This window comes from Sturnira hondurensis, unplaced genomic scaffold, assembly GCF_014824575.4.
Source record: "Sturnira hondurensis isolate 20B ecotype Veracruz unplaced genomic scaffold, ASM1482457v3 Scaffold0010448, whole genome shotgun sequence".
In the NCBI taxonomy this organism is placed as follows: Eukaryota; Metazoa; Chordata; class Mammalia; order Chiroptera; family Phyllostomidae; genus Sturnira; species Sturnira hondurensis.
The window spans coordinates 927,263-943,074 of NW_028083079.1; the positions used below are offsets into that span (position 1 = coordinate 927,263).

A 15,812-nucleotide genomic window follows, 5' to 3' on the forward strand; every position below is an offset into this window, starting at 1 on the left:
GCTAGTACTTACTATGTGCCAAGTATCATCTTATCACAGATATTAACTCATTTAATCTTCAATGCTACTCTGTAAAGTAGGTGCTATTCTTATTTCTATGTTATAGATAAGGAAACTAAAGCACAGAGAGGCTAAGTTGCTTGCCTCAAGTTGCAGAGCTAGAAAGTGCAGAGCTGGGATTCGAACCCAGTGCCTCTGGATGTTTTGCATACTGCATGCAGCCTTATTTTCAATCATAGGGAAGGCAACTGGTGCATAGGTGCTGGGGCCATGTAGCCCTGTAGCCCTGTGAAAAGGAAACGAGACAGCCCAGGTTGTGCAGGCAGCCCAGGCCTGCTAGCCGAGCGCCACACGGGGCTTCTGTGATGGTTATGCTCCTCTTGGCTGAATTTCAAGTGGTTTTAAATTTTCCCCTGAACCAGATGGCCTGAGCAGTCGGCCTGGGAAAGCGGGGATTAAGAGGCATTCCTCCGGCCCAGCAGGGCCCCTCCCAGCATGTCCTGGGTCTATGAAAGTGACCCATGGCCCATTGACAGCCAAGTCCCACCTTGACCTTACACACATTTCCTTCTGGAAGCCCTGTTAGCTGGAGGGTGAGCTACCCTGGCCCAGGCCCTGCCCCATCCCTGCAGATGGGAGGCACAGGCCCCCATCAGCCCCCCTTCCCAGCAGTAGGGGGAAGAATGTATCTCCTGCTTGAGGAAACCCAGGTTCCCAACCACATCAAAGTCTAAGGCTGGGAGGGGAGCGTCAGGACCACGAGGCCTCTCCCTGCTGGGTTTGGCAGCAATGCAAAACCTGTGGGATCCGACAAGATTGAAAGTAAAACAATTGAAATGTCCATCTAAAGGTTGATGCGATTCTAATGTAGGTAAAGCACCACCTATCCTATGTGTGAAATATAATAATTACTCATTGCTCAAAATACCTTAGAGCAAATATAAGGTACTTTCTAACAGTGAACTAGTAAATCCTGGCATATTATGTATTTCTAGCCTGAATTTTCATCTTTTCATTGGTTGGTTGAAGTCTCTATTCTGAGGAACATTTTATAAAAAAATACATTTTTTAAAAACCTGTGGGTCCCCAGCCTACCAGGCCACACTGCACAGATGGGGTCACTACTGAGGACAGCGGGGGACCTAGAGAGGCTCCTGCTGTGCTGATAAAAATCTCACTTCTTGGCAGCCCCCATCCCTGGGCCCCTGAAGATCCTGGCTTTGCAAGGCCTTAAAGGCCTTGCTGCTCTCCAGGCCTCAGCTTCCCTATATGTGCCATGGACAATGGACTTGGAGCTCTGTCTGTAAGGCCCTGCCTGCTTCCCTGCCCATGTGCAGATGGGCCCTGCTGTCCCCCACCCCCCAAGTCCCCTACCCTCCTGCCCTGGGAATCATGACAACTAAAGGATGGAGGCCAGAGGAAGGATGGGGCCCTGGGTCCTCTGCTCTCGGTAGAATTGCAGACAGAGCCTGGGTCCATGGGCCCTAGTTGAACGAGTGGGAGCTCTGAGGTCATACAGGTGTTAGGGTAACTCTCAGGGTTCCCAGTTATGAGCTCTAGGACCTCAGTCCAGTGTGTTAACCTCTCTAAGGCTTGGTAGCTTAGATGTTAGGGAGAGGCTGTAAGGAGCCAGAATTTGAACTTCCATCAGCTGGATGCACACTTTTATTCCCCACTACCAGTCACTGTGTATCAGTGTGGAAATGAGCTCCCCGTCACAAGAAGTATGCAGATCTAGGCCTACGACAGACTGCCAGGAAGGCTGCAGGTGCAGGGTGGGGTCAGGTGATAGAGAATACCATGGGAGACTGCACTCTCCCTCCACTTACCTACTTTGAAGGAGCTGGGAGGATTCTGAGATTCAGGTGCTGAGAGTGGATTCTGCTCCCACAAGGGGAGCTTAGAGACCAGCAGGCCTGGCCCTGAATCCTGACTCCCCCTCTGTGAGCCTCCAATTTTCCTCTGTGAAGTGGGTCAGCAGCAGAACAAAGCTCATGGGATGGCCCTGAGGATGACGTCCCTTCGTCAGCACCTCCCTTCATCAGCACCTCGCACAGGTTAGCTCCGATAGGCAGCCAAGCATAGGGTGCGCTTGGCAGGTATTCATTCCCTTGGTCGTCCACTTCTCTTTCACAAAGCTGCGATTGGCCAGAGTTTCTCTCCCAGGCAGGGGCTCCTCCCACCAAGCCCCAGCTGTGACTTCAGACATCTTCTTGGGCAGTGGCTCCAAGAGAACAGACTTGAGGCTCTGAGAGAAATTCAGGCCTGCCTCCCACAGGGCAGCACAGCTGTGTTCATTTGGGGAAGGAAGGAGGACCCACAGGGCACAGGTCAAGCTGCAGAGTGGCGAGAGGGAGGGTGTGGCTGCCTTTGTCCTCTCCCTGCGCAGTGGGATGTGAGGTGAGGGTGGCTGGGGCCTGTTGCCTCCTTCTCCCTCCGGACAGGAAGGTTGGTCCTCTTTCTCCTGAGCCTGCCTGAGCTTCTGGAGCTCTCTGGTGTGCCCAGGGCATAGCAGAGTCCCCTAGGTAACAGGGATCTCAGACGTTGTGTTCTCTAACACCCCACCCCAGCGCAGAGACTTCCTGGCCGGCTCTCCTCGGCCCTGACCTGAACACCTGCTGTAATGGGGAGCTCACTCTCACACTGATGAACAGTGACAGATAGTGGAGGGGAACCATGTGCGTCTGGCTGGCTGACTTGGTTAAAATTCTGGCACCTCTACTTACTAGCTGTGTGACCATAGGCTGTTTTCTTACTTGTAAATAAGGACAATAGCTTTCACTATTGTTGCTGCTACTGCTATTTTCGTGGTTATTACTTCTCTGGAAAGGCCTTGATTCCTGGGATAAACAGGGTGCTGCGTGGTTGAGGCCAAGCCCTTGACCCTCTGGGCCTCTGCTCTACTCCCGGAAATCTTCCTTTCTGGGAAGGCTTGTGCCTCAGTGAGAGACAGGCCAGAGGCCAGACGACGCTTCTCGGAAAGGCCCAGATGCCCACCCTCTGCTTACCTTCTGTTCTGGCTCCCATGATCCAGGATGTCCCACCCCAATCTGGCTCCATCTCCACTGGGCCCCTGTCAATGAACCGGGGGTTCAGTCTAACCCATGGTCTGATAGTGTCTACCTGAAACTGAGGCCTAGAGAGGGGGAGGGGCTTTCCTGGGGTCACACTGCAAGCTGGCAACAAAACCAGAACTTGCACCCCCATACCCTGTAATTAAACCTCGTCTTGGACCTGTGAAGACTCTTAGCCTGTTCTACACATCATGATATAAGCTGCCTGTTCTGGGGAAGGGGCTGTATCCAGATTCACTGAGCCATTCCTCTGTGTCCCCGACCCTTGGGAGCCTGCAGCCTCCTCTGGCAGAGCCAGGTTTTAATGAGCCCTTACTATATAGGCCAGGTGCTGAGCTGCCCGTGGGCATTATAAAGAGTTTTCATCCCCTTTCCTGAGATAACTGAGGCTGAGCAGGGAGCAACCCCTTGTCCCTGGGACATGACATTTCCAGAGTACTCCTGTGCCTAGCACTGGACCCCACTGGGCTCTGGGCTTGGGGACACTGGGAACCAAGGCTCCCAGATGAACTACCAAACCACCCAGCTGCGGCACCCACCACCTCTGGGTCTCCCATCCCAGCGGATGTAGTCAGTGAGACGCTATTTAAGGCTGTGGTGTGAAGATGAAGCGGCCAGAACCCCAAGCAGCAGATAAGAGCAATTGTCCCTTTTTCCAACTCAATTATTAGTCAAAAACTTCCTTGTGCAGTTTTAAGTAATTTCTCCGTTTGTTTTCTCATCCCTCATCTCCCCTGCACCCAGGCACTTCCCTAGCTCCCTTTTGTGGCCGGTCCACAAGCCCCTGGCCTGGGTGGGCAGCCTCCTTCCTAGGATCCTCTTCGTCTCTCCAGCACAGCCTCTCCACCCCCAACAGAACAGACACCACAGTGTTCTCCATGGAGGCCTTTCCCAGGGCGCCCTCTCCCATTCGTGTCCCATCCCGTGGAGGGGAAACTCAGGGCAGCCGTGGAGCTCTGGAAGGGATACCAGCTGCTGATATGCTAAGGAGACCTCAGACAATTCACTTCCCCTGGCCTCTGTGTTCCCATCTGTGCAGTGGGGGCAAAGGGAGATTCTACCTTCCCCAGAGACCTTCTAGCTCTCAAAAGACCAAGAATTTTGTATCAAGGCTCAGACCTGAGTCTAGAACTCCAGGGAACAGCCGTTGGACCCGTGCCCTGCTCCTGTCCCCTCCTCACGTGAGCCAGGCCAGATGAGCTTGGACAGCTGGCTGGAGGGGGAGCTGTGGCCACAAGCAGACCCTCTCCAGGTCCTTCTCTGTCAGTGTCCCTGAGGGCTGTGGTTCACATACCTGTTAATGCCCAAGTGTGCTCTGGGAAAAACATCCAACAGCAGTCCAAAGACCTGGCTGTGGGAACTTGGCCATTGGTCTCTTGGCTCTAGACCTCAGTCTCCATGTCTGTGAAATGGGTTGGCTGGCCACCCACCCATGGTCTCTTTAAACAGCGTTTAAAGGCACCACTGACCCCATTGAGGAGTGGTAAGGCCTCTAGCGGAGTGCACCCATAGGAGACCTCTGCAGAGCCATCCCAGCAGACACACTGCACAGGGGTGGCTTGCCTCAGGATGGGAGTGAGTGGGGAAATGCAAGGAGAGGAGGGAGCCTCAGGCTCCACAGGGAAAAGCCCGAGGCTCCGGCCAGCCCCGCCCTCCTGGTTCCCAGCCTGAGGGAGACCCCTGCTGTCCACTGTGCTAGTCCCTTTATCCTGTTCCAGGGCCCCCGAGGACCAGACGGACCAGCTGGGGAGCAGGGGCCCCGGGGTCTGAAGGTATGAACCCCACATCCTGCCCGTCCTCTCACTTCCGTGCTAAGTCAAGAATCCAGGAAACAGGGCTCACACCTTCCTCAGCACGAGGCCCCTAGGCACAGCCGGGAGTCCCTGAGAGGCTGCAGGGTAGTTCCTGAGAGCTCACCCAGCCACTCCTGCCCTCCCAGCAACTACGGGCACACGCACGCCACTAAGCAATAAGCACAGGGGGCAGGGAAAGGGAGAAGGAGCTTTGAGACCAAGAGTGAGAGTGAGCAATAGCCTGTGAATGAGAGAGAGAGTGGGAAGCATGCGAGTGAGGAGGAGCCACGAGTGGCCTCTGGCCCGGTTCCCTGGACCCTAAACCCCTCCGGGACCCCTGAGAGGCGAGGCTGCTTCTAGTCCTTCCCGGCACATGTGATCCTTGGTTCTCAACCCAGAGCACCTAAGGCAGGCCACTCCCGTTGTTGGGCCTTAGTCTCCCCGCCTGCGCATCACGGAGAATGGTGGATCCCGTGGTTCGTTGTATTTCCCTGGGAGTGTGGGTCCCCCCTCTGTCAAGGGGCCTCCCAAGTACCCTCTCCACCGCCGAGTGCTTTGCTTCCCGCAGGGCCCTCCAGGACCGCAGGGCCGACCGGGCCAGCCTGGGCAGCAGGTATGTCAGGCCACGGCTGCCAGCCCCCCACCCCGCCCCCTGCTTTGTGGCATGTGCCTCTAATGAACTCAAATGTGCTTCCAGGGCACACCTGGTGAGCGAGGGCACTTGGGCACCCGAGGCTTTCCTGTAAGTACCGCTGGTTCTTGAAATTCTGTGAGCTGTGTGGGAAGATAATAGCCCCTTAGCCAAGTTCCCATCCTGCTGTGGAAACTCCAGTTTCTAGGTGCTGCTCTCTGCACTGAAGACCCTCCAAGCATGCCTCTTTCCCTGGGACTTAGCGACCCCATCCATCACCCAGCAGAGGGTCGGGGGTGGAGGGGGGGTAGGACCTTGTAAGCCGAGATGGCTTGACTGAGGCCAAGGGGACAGACAGGGTGGAAAAGACTAAAGTCACCTTTGCTTGTCCCTGCAGGGCATCCCGGGTCCCTCGGGCCCGCCAGGCACCAAAGGCCTCCCAGGAGAACCGGTAGGTGCCCTTCCCCTTCCTCCTTGCATCTTTGCCCAGGCAGCTGGTGTGGGCCAGGGGTCACCCAAGGAGAGAAGCTGGGAAGCCACAATGCTGGGGCTGATGGGACAGCCTCGGGTGTGGGAAGAGCGCTGGCTGGGGAGTTCAGGGGCTCTGAGTTGAGTCTAAGCCTCCAGCCTCAGTTTTCTTGCTAGTAACGTGGGAATAACGGTCCCTACATTGTCATCCTGTGGTGGAGATGCAAGGAAAGAATGTGTAGAGAGTGCTCAGCACAGTGAAAAGGGAAGGGAAGGAGGGAGGGTGAGGCTAAACTAACAAGCTGACTGAGAACTGCGGGGACCAGCTCAGCTGGAGGGGTAAGAGCCAGACGTGGGCTGTGGGGAGGGGGTGCAGGTCGAGTGCTGGGGAGCCCCGTGAGGGGGCTGTGGAGTGCTGCTGCTGGGGGTGGAGAGGAGAGGGCAGAGGTTCAGGGGTCTCCAGGGGCTCAGGAGGAAGAGCCCTCAATGGGGCAGGGGCAGCATAGGAGGCTCCTGTCCCCCAGGCTGCACTCCATTCTCACATCTTGAGGCCCAAGCAGATGCTGTCTTGAACAGTGGCTAGACCAGGGCCTGGGGTGGGAGTTTCCAGAAGTAGATCTGAGGTGGAAGAGCATGAAGGCAGAGGGAACAGAGTAAGCAAAGCCTCTGAGCTGGAAGGCTTCTGAGCAGAGGAGGAGCCCGCTGGGTTTCAAGCAGCTGAACAGGAGTGTGTGCAGATGGATTGGAGGGTACACTGGAGATACCAAGATGCTCAGCATGGCATTGGGTTGGGGGCATGGGCTGCACAGTGCCAAGTGTTGTGGCCCACACCCACACCTCAGACTGTACGATCAAGCCTCGGGCCCCAAAGAAGGCCCAGTCTGGATTTTCCCAATTGTCTGTGGATCTGTCTGTCTTCTAGGGCCCTCAGGGACCCCAGGGACCAATTGGGCCTCCAGGAGAGATGGGACCCAAGGTGAGTGCTGAGGGACCCTTGTTTGTCCTGTGATGCTGCTAAGGAGGTGGCAGCCCCTCCCAGACTGCCTCTGTAGGGGTCTCTGCCCAGGCCTGGGGCGAAGGTTGTGTCCTGTGTGCTGCAGAGACCGAAGAGCAGGCAACCTGGCCAAGAGGGTAGATGCCCTCTAATGGCAGAGGGTGAGGAGCTGGACGCCAGGTCCCAGGTGCCACGGGTGGGATGCAGGGTGCCAATACCCTCGTTGGGGTAGGGGTTGGCAGCGCCTCCTCTATGGCACCAGGGAAAGTAGTAATGCCCCTGCCCTCACCCTGCCGGGACTTCGGCCAAGCCCAGGTTTGGTTGCAGAATCAGCCCTCTTAAGATCAGGCAGTAAGGAGCTTGGAAGGAGTCTCAGACACCCTCGTCTTATCCAGAGGAGAAAACCGAGCCCCAGGTTAGGTAGCCATGCCAATGGTGATAACTCGGGACCACTTCCTGCCCTCGTCTTCCTGGTCTGGCTGCAGAGAGAAGGGCTGGAATCATTCAGCCCTGAACGCAGCAGTTGCTGGCTTCCTCTCCTGGCCTTATGTGAATCATGAAATTTTCCTCCTTGTGCTTGCCAAGGGGCTCCTAATGTGGTAAACCACACTCTGGGGGAGGGAGAGGGCTCGAGCAGCCTCTGGGGAGACCCGAGGCTCAGCTGTCCGAGCCGATCACCACTTTTCCCCTAGTCCCGTCTCCAAGCTCCGAGACCCCTCTGTGTCTCTCTTGCTATGTGACTTCAGGCACATCCCTTGCCCTCTCTGAGCCTACCTCAGTTACCTCCTCCCTTAGAACCCAGGGCCAGACCTTGCTCTGGAAGGGACCAATGACATTTTCTTGCAGGGGCCACCTGGTGCAGTGGGAGAACCAGGACTTCCTGGGGAAGCCGGGATGAAGGTGAGGAGAGATAAAAGAGCAGAAATGACTTGCTGAAACCAGCCTCCTGCAGGCAGCCACATGCCCCCAATCAAATAGAAACAGGCCTTTCTTGTGCCCTGGATAACGGGTTCTCTGTGCACCTGGCTGGGGAGTGGGTCCTGGCCATGGCCATAGCGGGGGGGCCCAGCCAGCCCAGCGCCCACGTCAGCACCACCTGCCCAGCAGTGTTTTCTCCGGCACCTGCCCCACCCCCACACTAGGGCAGCCCTACCTCCTCGCCTCCTGATACCATCTGCATTTTAGCACCGTTAGGGCTCTTTACCTGCTGAGGAAATGGGCACCCGTGGATACCTGGGCTCCTGAGAGAGCCCCCTGCCCCTCTGTTGTTGGAAGAGGACTCTGGTCTCTTAGTGGGCCCCAGACCGGTGCTGGTGGCCTGAGGGGTCCTTGAGGGGCTGTGGGACAAGGGGAAGATGACCTCCTATCTGTGCCTGAGGCTCTCGGCCATTCAGAGGGAGTTGGACCAGGCCTCCAGCTCTGTCTTGGCTTCCAGAACCCTTTGCTCAAGCAATGCCGAAAACCACCCTTCTGGTAAAACTGATAGAAGGGGAACCGTTTGGGTTGGGGCAGGGCTGGGGGCTCCGAGCTCTGCTTCTTCCCTCTTGTGCCCCGGATACCAGCAGGGAGGTAGTTCGGCTTGGAAATCCCCACAGGAGAAAGATGCTTTTGGGGTCTCTTGGGGAGGGGTGACATTGACTCTGGCTTATTGGGAGCCTCTTCCTTGCTGGGTCTCTCTTCAAGGCGCTCAGGGCGAGGAAAGGAGGTGGCCAGCCAGAGTGGCCATCACTGCACGTGACTCTCTGGAGCCAGCCTACCTGTGTTTGGATCCTGAACCTGTTACTTACTAGCCACAAGCTTGGGCTGGTTACTTAACCCCTTGGCCCTTCCATGTCTTCATTTATAAAAAAGAAAACACCTTTCCCAATGGAGTGATTAGGAGGATTGAATGTGTGAAATAAAAATGTGCAGTGGCCCTTGACCAGCACAGGTTGGGACTGTGGTTCACTTACACAAGGATTTTTCAAGGGCTAGTGAAGTTCGAACCTGCGGTGTTTGAAGGTCAGGTCCGACATGGGGAATCTGAGGTGTGGGGTGGCTCTAGTTATGTGCAGAGTCTCGACTGCGCCCCTAACCCTGGCACTGTCAAAGGCTCAATGGCACTTAGGATGGTGCTACGTATGCGCGATGATGGTGGTGGTGCCCTCTGCTGACTGCAGCAGGACCTCTGGTTGGTGTTTCACCGTTTCTCTTTGGTTCTTGGGAAGAGAGGGCTGCCCCCCACCGCCACCAATCAGAGCTTGTGAGGGCTGGGGCTGGTCCTACACACCCCCATGGACTTGTATTTGGTTTCTCCTAGGGTGACCTTGGGCCTCTTGGCCCCCCTGGGGAGCAGGGCCTCATTGGGCAGCGGGTAAGTGGAAGCGAATGTATTTCCCCTGGGAAGCTCCCCGCCCAGGGGTGTTTGGGTAGGGGAGGGCTTTACTCAAGGGCCCTGAGTCTGTTTCCTCACTTGGAGAAGTAGACCCGGAATCTCAGCCCCCCTTGGCGGGTCAGCGTTCCCACAGTGTCCAGACGCTCTTCGCAGAGAAGCAGTCTGTGGTCAGAATGTTTGGGACTCGCTGGCGGCTCGGGGCTCCCTCTGGCACATTAGCAGTAGCATTTTCAAGGCTCTGAGAAGGCCTGCAACCAAGAAATCGGTTTCTGTTGGATCAACCCAGGGTCTGGGTATCATTCCCAAACTTGCTGGCAAGAAAGTCAGAGGTCCAGCCTCACTTTCCTCGTCTGAGAAAGGGGATTCCACCACAGAGCCCCAGGTGGCCCACTCTGATTCCAGGGGCAGTGTCACCAGTGGCCACAATTTGGGGGGCGCTTATCCTGTGCCCTGGAGGAACCCTTAAAGGAAGTGGGATCAGCCCCACTTTCAGATGAGAACACAGACGCCTATGGGGCTGAATAGTTTGCTTGTGGTCAAACCGCCAGAGATTGGGAAGCCCAGGGGGAGCGTAGATTGAGGTCTGCCTGGCGTCAAAGCCTTTCTCCCCCACTAGGCTGCGCTGCTTCCCAGGCTAACTAACCATCCGGGATGGCTCTGTGACCAGCAATTTCTAACTCGAGTCCACAGGCGGCCCCTGCCCAGCCTACCCCCTGCAGACCGTGGGCTGTGCTCAGGGGCCTGCCTCTTCTTTCTGGGAGCTGAGTGGAGGCTTCAGCCTCCTGCTCATTCACAGTCGAGCCACCCACTGTGTACCAGGCCCGCTAACTAGAGGTCAGGGACTGGGGTCCTGCCTCAAGGAGGGGAGGAAGTAAAAGCACACAGGGCCCCCTCCCCAGTAACGCCTCCTTGTCTCTTCTCTCTTTCCAGGGAGAGCCAGGCCTCGAGGGGGACAATGGCCCTGCAGGGCCCGACGGGCTGAAGGTGAGTGTCCTTCTGGTGTGGGGTCTGGGGCGGAGGGGATGTTCTGGAACTGCCCCTACCTGTCCCTCCACTGCCCTCCCATCCATTACCTAAGTTTTCTCCCCAAAATGTTCGGTTCCCATAAAGCTCTGAGAGCAGAACTCCAGCTGGTTCCCAATGAGAGTAGGTGGGGGGTGAGCCCCCAACACCTGCCCCCCTGCCTACTGTCCCCACCCTGCTCAGGCAGTTTTGAGGAGCATCCCCAGCCCACTCTCCACTCCTCCCCACTTCCCTTCTTCTCAAAGCCCCAGCTTCCCTTAGCTAAGGTGGGTACCTGAATGCCCGCCCCAAGCCAGGCCCAGAGCCAGCAGCTTTGATGTTGGTTATCTTCCAAACATCCTAAATGATCAGGGCAGTAATAGTGATTACCACCCATGGCCGTAACCCACTACTTACGGAGGACTGGTCACACACGTACAAGGTACTACGCTAAGTCCTTGAAATGATCCATACTGACGGCAGGAATAAGTTCTGTTTTCGGGTAAACTGAGACTCAGGGTTAGGCAGCTTGCCCAAGGACACACAGCTAATAATTAGCACAGCCACAACCCAAGCCTTGGCTCGCTCTGTTCACCATGTTCCCATTCTAAAGGTGAAGAGGCTCAGCGGGAGGTATCGGCATATTCATTCAGTGACTGTAGGATCCAAAATCCAAAGCCGGGGCTCACTGGCATCAAAGCCCGTGGGCCGAACTCAGACTGGCTGCGTCCCGTAGATCCATGTGTCAGCCACAGATGCTAGAACCTTAAGGCGGTGCTGGGGTTCCCCCGAACCCCAGGCAGGCGATCACTGCTCTCTGATGCCAGCCCTACCTCCAGCTCAGGCCCGGCCCTGGCCTCTGTCTCTGGCCTTTCCCCAGAGCTGACCTGTAACACTGTGTGAGTCAGCTCCCCAGCCCAGGGTCCCAAGTGCCATGTCCCAGGATTTCCTGTGTCATCCATTTACTCTCCATATGACCTCAGATAAGCACCTCTCTTCTCTGGGCCTGAATCACTCCCCCATCCCTAGATCCCCACCCCCACTGCCCTGTCCCCTTTGTTGCTCGTGTCAGGCTTCCCCTTCTCCCCGGACACCTCTGTGACAGCCCCTGGCTGGTTCCCATCTGCCCTACATTTTTCTCGCAGGGGCAAGAGCGCCCCCTGCCTGCCTCTCTCCCTCTGCACGCTGCTGCATCCTAGGGTGTAACCTGGGATCCCCACAGCCCCTCCACACCCTTTCCCAAGTGCCTGTTCACTGTTTGGCGATGTTGAAGAACATTGTGGCTAAGATGCTCTGTGTACTCAACTGTGGGTTTGCAACACCTGCCTTAAGAGCTTTATGTTAATTAACACATTTAATCCTCCCAGCCACCCTGTGAGCTAGATACATGGTGATCCCCACTCGGCAGATGAGAAAACAGGCATGAAGCTGAGGCCTGCTCCCCTTCTGGGCAGCTGCCTGCTTCTCCCTAGAACCATGGCTGTGGTGGGATGGGAGGGGTCTTCAGGCCTCGTGCCTCTCATGGTCTTTCCTGCTCACTGGTCGCAGCCCCTTGTCTCTGGCTGCTTCCTCTGCCCCTGCCTCCAAAGCCAGTTCTCCCCCAGTCCCTGGGCCAGAGGATTCATGCAGATGTGTGGGGTCTTCCCCGGTCCTCATGGGACTCCCAGGAGAGAACCTGTTTTCTCCATGGGGTTTATTGAATCACCTTCATGGTGAAAACAACCTCTGGGAGGTGCACACACTTCATAGTTTACAGAGTGATTTTATGCTGATTATGTCTGCTGAGTGTGCTGACAACCAGTCCGTCACGGTGGCAAGGAAAATGGCGGGGACAGTGGTGGTGACTCTTGGTCAGCATGTGCGCCAGAGGCTGTGCCGAACTGTCACGTGGAGTATTGTCTTTCTGCCCTCGTAGATACACTCTCGTGCTTATTTTACAAATGAGGGAACTTGCCCAGAGTTGCATAGCAACTGAGAAGTGACAGCAAGATTTGAATTTAGGCAGTGTAACCCCAGAGGTGAGTGGGCATTGTCCCCTGAGCACAGAACCTTGGAATTGGAAGGAACCAGAACGCTGGGCGCTCGCCATGCTCTGCCACAGACTTATGTGAGGCTTTGGGAAGTCTCTGCCTCTCTCTGGGCCTCAGCTTCCTCATCTGTAAACTGAGAGAGCTGAGCTAGTCAACTTGTAAGGCTCTCCTGGGCGTTAACAGATGTCCTAGCACCCTGGGATTCTCTAGAACCCCCAGAGTCCATTTTGCATAGAACCCACAAAGACCCCCACCCCAGCTGTGCGAGAGCCCAGGCTGTGGGAGTCTGGGAGGCCCTTGGAGCCAGAGTTCCTGTAGGGCCCAGCCTAGGGCCCCTCGCTGCAAACCAGCTTAGCTGCCCAAATGGCTGTCTGCCTCTGAGAGCTAGGACAGTAGGTGGCCAGGGATGACAGGCCAGAAGGGGAATCCTGGAACCAGGGACATCTGTGAGAAGGTCATCAGGGCTGGCCCCTATCTCCATGCCAGGCCATGCTTGGAATTGGAGAATGTCAGGGAGCAGGGACCTCAGAAAGCCACCTGCTCGGCCCTTTTCTGGTGCCCAGGTCTGCTCTGTGCTGGTCCACACAAATAGCTTGGAGTCTCCCCGATCTGTGTCATCCCTGGACCTCTCTCCAGTGGAACGTCCTCCCTGGATGAGCTAGAAGCTGCCCCGCAATCCCCCACACCAGCCCCATGCGCCCAGAGCCCAGGCCCCAGCAGGACCGGCCTGCAGTGGGTCCTCTCAGCAATCCTGTTCCCACGCTCCAGCTTCACACCCTCTGAACCCACTCTTTCCCCTGGATGCACACCAGTTTATCTGTGTCCCTCAGAAAGTGCGGTGCCAGGAAACGGAACTGGCAGAAGACACTTTGCTTCTTGAGGCCGTTCCCCCACCCACCCCTTCCTCATACCCATGACTTCATTCTGTCTCCTGAGGCCCTCTCAGACTGTCGCAGCTGGACCATCTTCAGACTGGCCATAGGTCCCACAAGGCCTGCCAGCCCTGGTGGGGGCAGCCCCTGATGGGCACTGCCTTGTCCCTCTGTGGCCATGCCTACGCTGCACCTGCTCTGCTTGGGGCCAAGGGCAACAACCCATGCCCCCTTCTGGCGCAGCCCGCCTGCCAGGCGTGGCTGGGACACAGCCAGGGCTCTGTAAGCGCTAGCTGCTGTCCACTTATCAGAGGACATGCTCTGCCGCCAGTGAAAATGAGAACCATGCAGAGCAGGCAGCAATGGGAAAACGTGCTCACGGTAGACAAAGACATTAACAAAAATAATTACAGGACTGTACAGTCTGATTGGATTATGCCGTTCAAGTTTAGTTTATTGCTAACTGGCTGTGTAACCTTGGAACCGTTACTTTGCTGCTGAGACCGGTACGTAGCAATCAAAACAATTACCTCTTATTAATGTTGTAAACTGTTTGCATGTCAGCAAAGGTTGAAAATGCAACTCAGAAAAAATGGGAAAAGTTCAAAGAAGCCGAGTGAGAAGAATTTTTTTTCTTTATAAAAATTTAGCCTTGGCTGGTATGGCTCAGTGGATTAAGTGCCAGCCTGTGAACCAAAAGGTTGCTGGTTCAGTTCCCAGTCAGGGCACATGCCTGGGTTGTGAGCCAGGTCCCCAGTAGGGGGTGTACGAGAGGCAACCACACATTGATGTGTTCTCTCTCCTTTCCTGTCTCTTTAAAAATAAATTTAAACAATTAAAAACTTTACTTCAGTACATTATGATTCTTGTCTTCCCCATGTATCTACATGGGAGAGAGCAACCCTAGACTCCCGAACCTGGCCCCTTCCTGTGAACTTCATGGGGTGGGTGTGGTCAGGGTCCTCCCTTTCCTGAGCCACCCCCTCCTGGGCCCAGGCATGGACACCAGCAATCGCCATGTCAGGATGTTCCCTGTGCCTGCAGGGCTATGCCAGCCCAGGCCTTTCGGCAGCTCAGCGACCGTCGGGGAGTCCAGAAGCTGGTTAGCTATGGACATCTGAATGCACCCTGAGGTCTGAGTGCTTAGTGACTAACGACTCTTTCTCTTTCTCTCTTCTCTTCATGCCCTTCCCACCCAGGGGGACAGGGGTGACCCAGGGCCTGATGGTGAGCGTGGCGAGAAGGGCCAGGAGGGACTGATGGGCGAGGATGGGCCCCCCGGCCCCCCTGGCGTCACTGGCGTCCGGGTGAGTGTACATGGATGCATGCCAGTACTTAGGGCTCCTGAGAGCAAATAACACTTGTGCCTATTCCAGGCAGTTGGGTGGGAGGCCTTGTGGCAGGAGCTACCTAAGGGTCTTTTGCTGTCACCCTTCCGGTCCTGCCTAAACTTCCCATGGCTCCCCAGTACCATCAGAGTAGTATCACTCTCCTTAGCTGGCTGCTGTACACCACCCAAACCTGGCCCCTGCTGACCACATCCTGCCCAACCGCCACATTCAGCCACACTGAGTGTAGCAGGGTGAATTCAGCAGGAGGGTTGCTGGCCCCATTCTCCATCAGTAACTTGCTGTGTGACCTTTCACTTGCCCTTCACCTCTTCAGCTCCCACTGCTGGTATAATGAAGAGTTCAAGAAGGAGTGTGTGTTGAGATCGCTTTGAGTCCCAACACTCCAGGGGCTCTTTTTCAGTGAGCTTTTGTGCATCATGGCTGTGGAACGGGCAAAAACGTGGCACAGACAGCGCTGGATCTGATGTCCAAATGCTGAGATCTAGCTCAGGCACCCACTGCCTGCATGACCTCCAACAAATCACTGCCTCTCTCTGGGCCTTGGTTTTCTCATTTAAAGAGTCAGTGAAGCTTTGGGCAAGAAAGCGCTTTATAAAATGCACCAGAAATATAAAAGATTGTCTTTAGGAATTTGGAAAATGACTAGAAGCTGAAGGTTATGATGATGGTGGTGGTGGTGGTGGTGGTGGTGGCAATGGTTATGATGATGGTGGTGATAATGATGGTGGCAGAGTTGGCGATGGTAGTTGCAGTTGCCATGGTGGTAACAGTGGACATGGTGATGCAGGTGGTTTTAGTGGTTACTATGGTGGTTTAGTAGTTTAGTGGTAATGATGTTGATGATAGAATTAGTGATGGTAGTGGTGATGGTGATGGTGGTGATGGCTATGATGATGGTGGTAGTAGTGATGGTGGTGGTGGTGGTCATGATAGTGGCAGTGATGGTAGTGATGATGCAGTTAGTGGTGGTGGTAGTGATGGTGATGGTGGTGATGATGGAGTTAGTGATGATGGTTATGGTGGTGATGATGAAGTTAGTGATGGTGGTGGCGATAGTGATGGTGATGGTGGTGATGATGGAATTAGTGATGGTAGTGGTGGTGATGATGTTGAGGATGGAGTTAGTGGTGATGATGGGGATGGTGGTGATGATGATGGTGGTAGTGATGGTTGGTGGCGATGAAGTTAGTGATGGTGGTGATGATGGTGATGGTGGTTGTGA

General features: G+C 55.5%; 1 protein-coding gene across 2 annotated transcripts in view; it reads left to right on the forward strand.

The window, feature by feature from the left end:
• The window catches only part of COL27A1 (collagen type XXVII alpha 1 chain), a 130,167-nt gene that overhangs the window by 86,972 nt on the left and 27,383 nt on the right, over nt 1-15,812 (forward strand). For both annotated transcript variants that reach the window (XM_037059120.1, XM_037059119.1), the window contains exons 29-37: nt 4,793-4,846; nt 5,436-5,480; nt 5,565-5,609; nt 5,896-5,949; nt 6,889-6,942; nt 7,807-7,860; nt 9,260-9,313; nt 10,265-10,318; nt 14,438-14,545. In XM_037059120.1, coding sequence (XP_036915015.1) covers nt 4,793-4,846; nt 5,436-5,480; nt 5,565-5,609; nt 5,896-5,949; nt 6,889-6,942; nt 7,807-7,860; nt 9,260-9,313; nt 10,265-10,318; nt 14,438-14,545 — 522 coding nt within the window. The remainder of the gene's footprint in view (nt 1-4,792; nt 4,847-5,435; nt 5,481-5,564; nt 5,610-5,895; nt 5,950-6,888; nt 6,943-7,806; nt 7,861-9,259; nt 9,314-10,264; nt 10,319-14,437; nt 14,546-15,812) is intronic.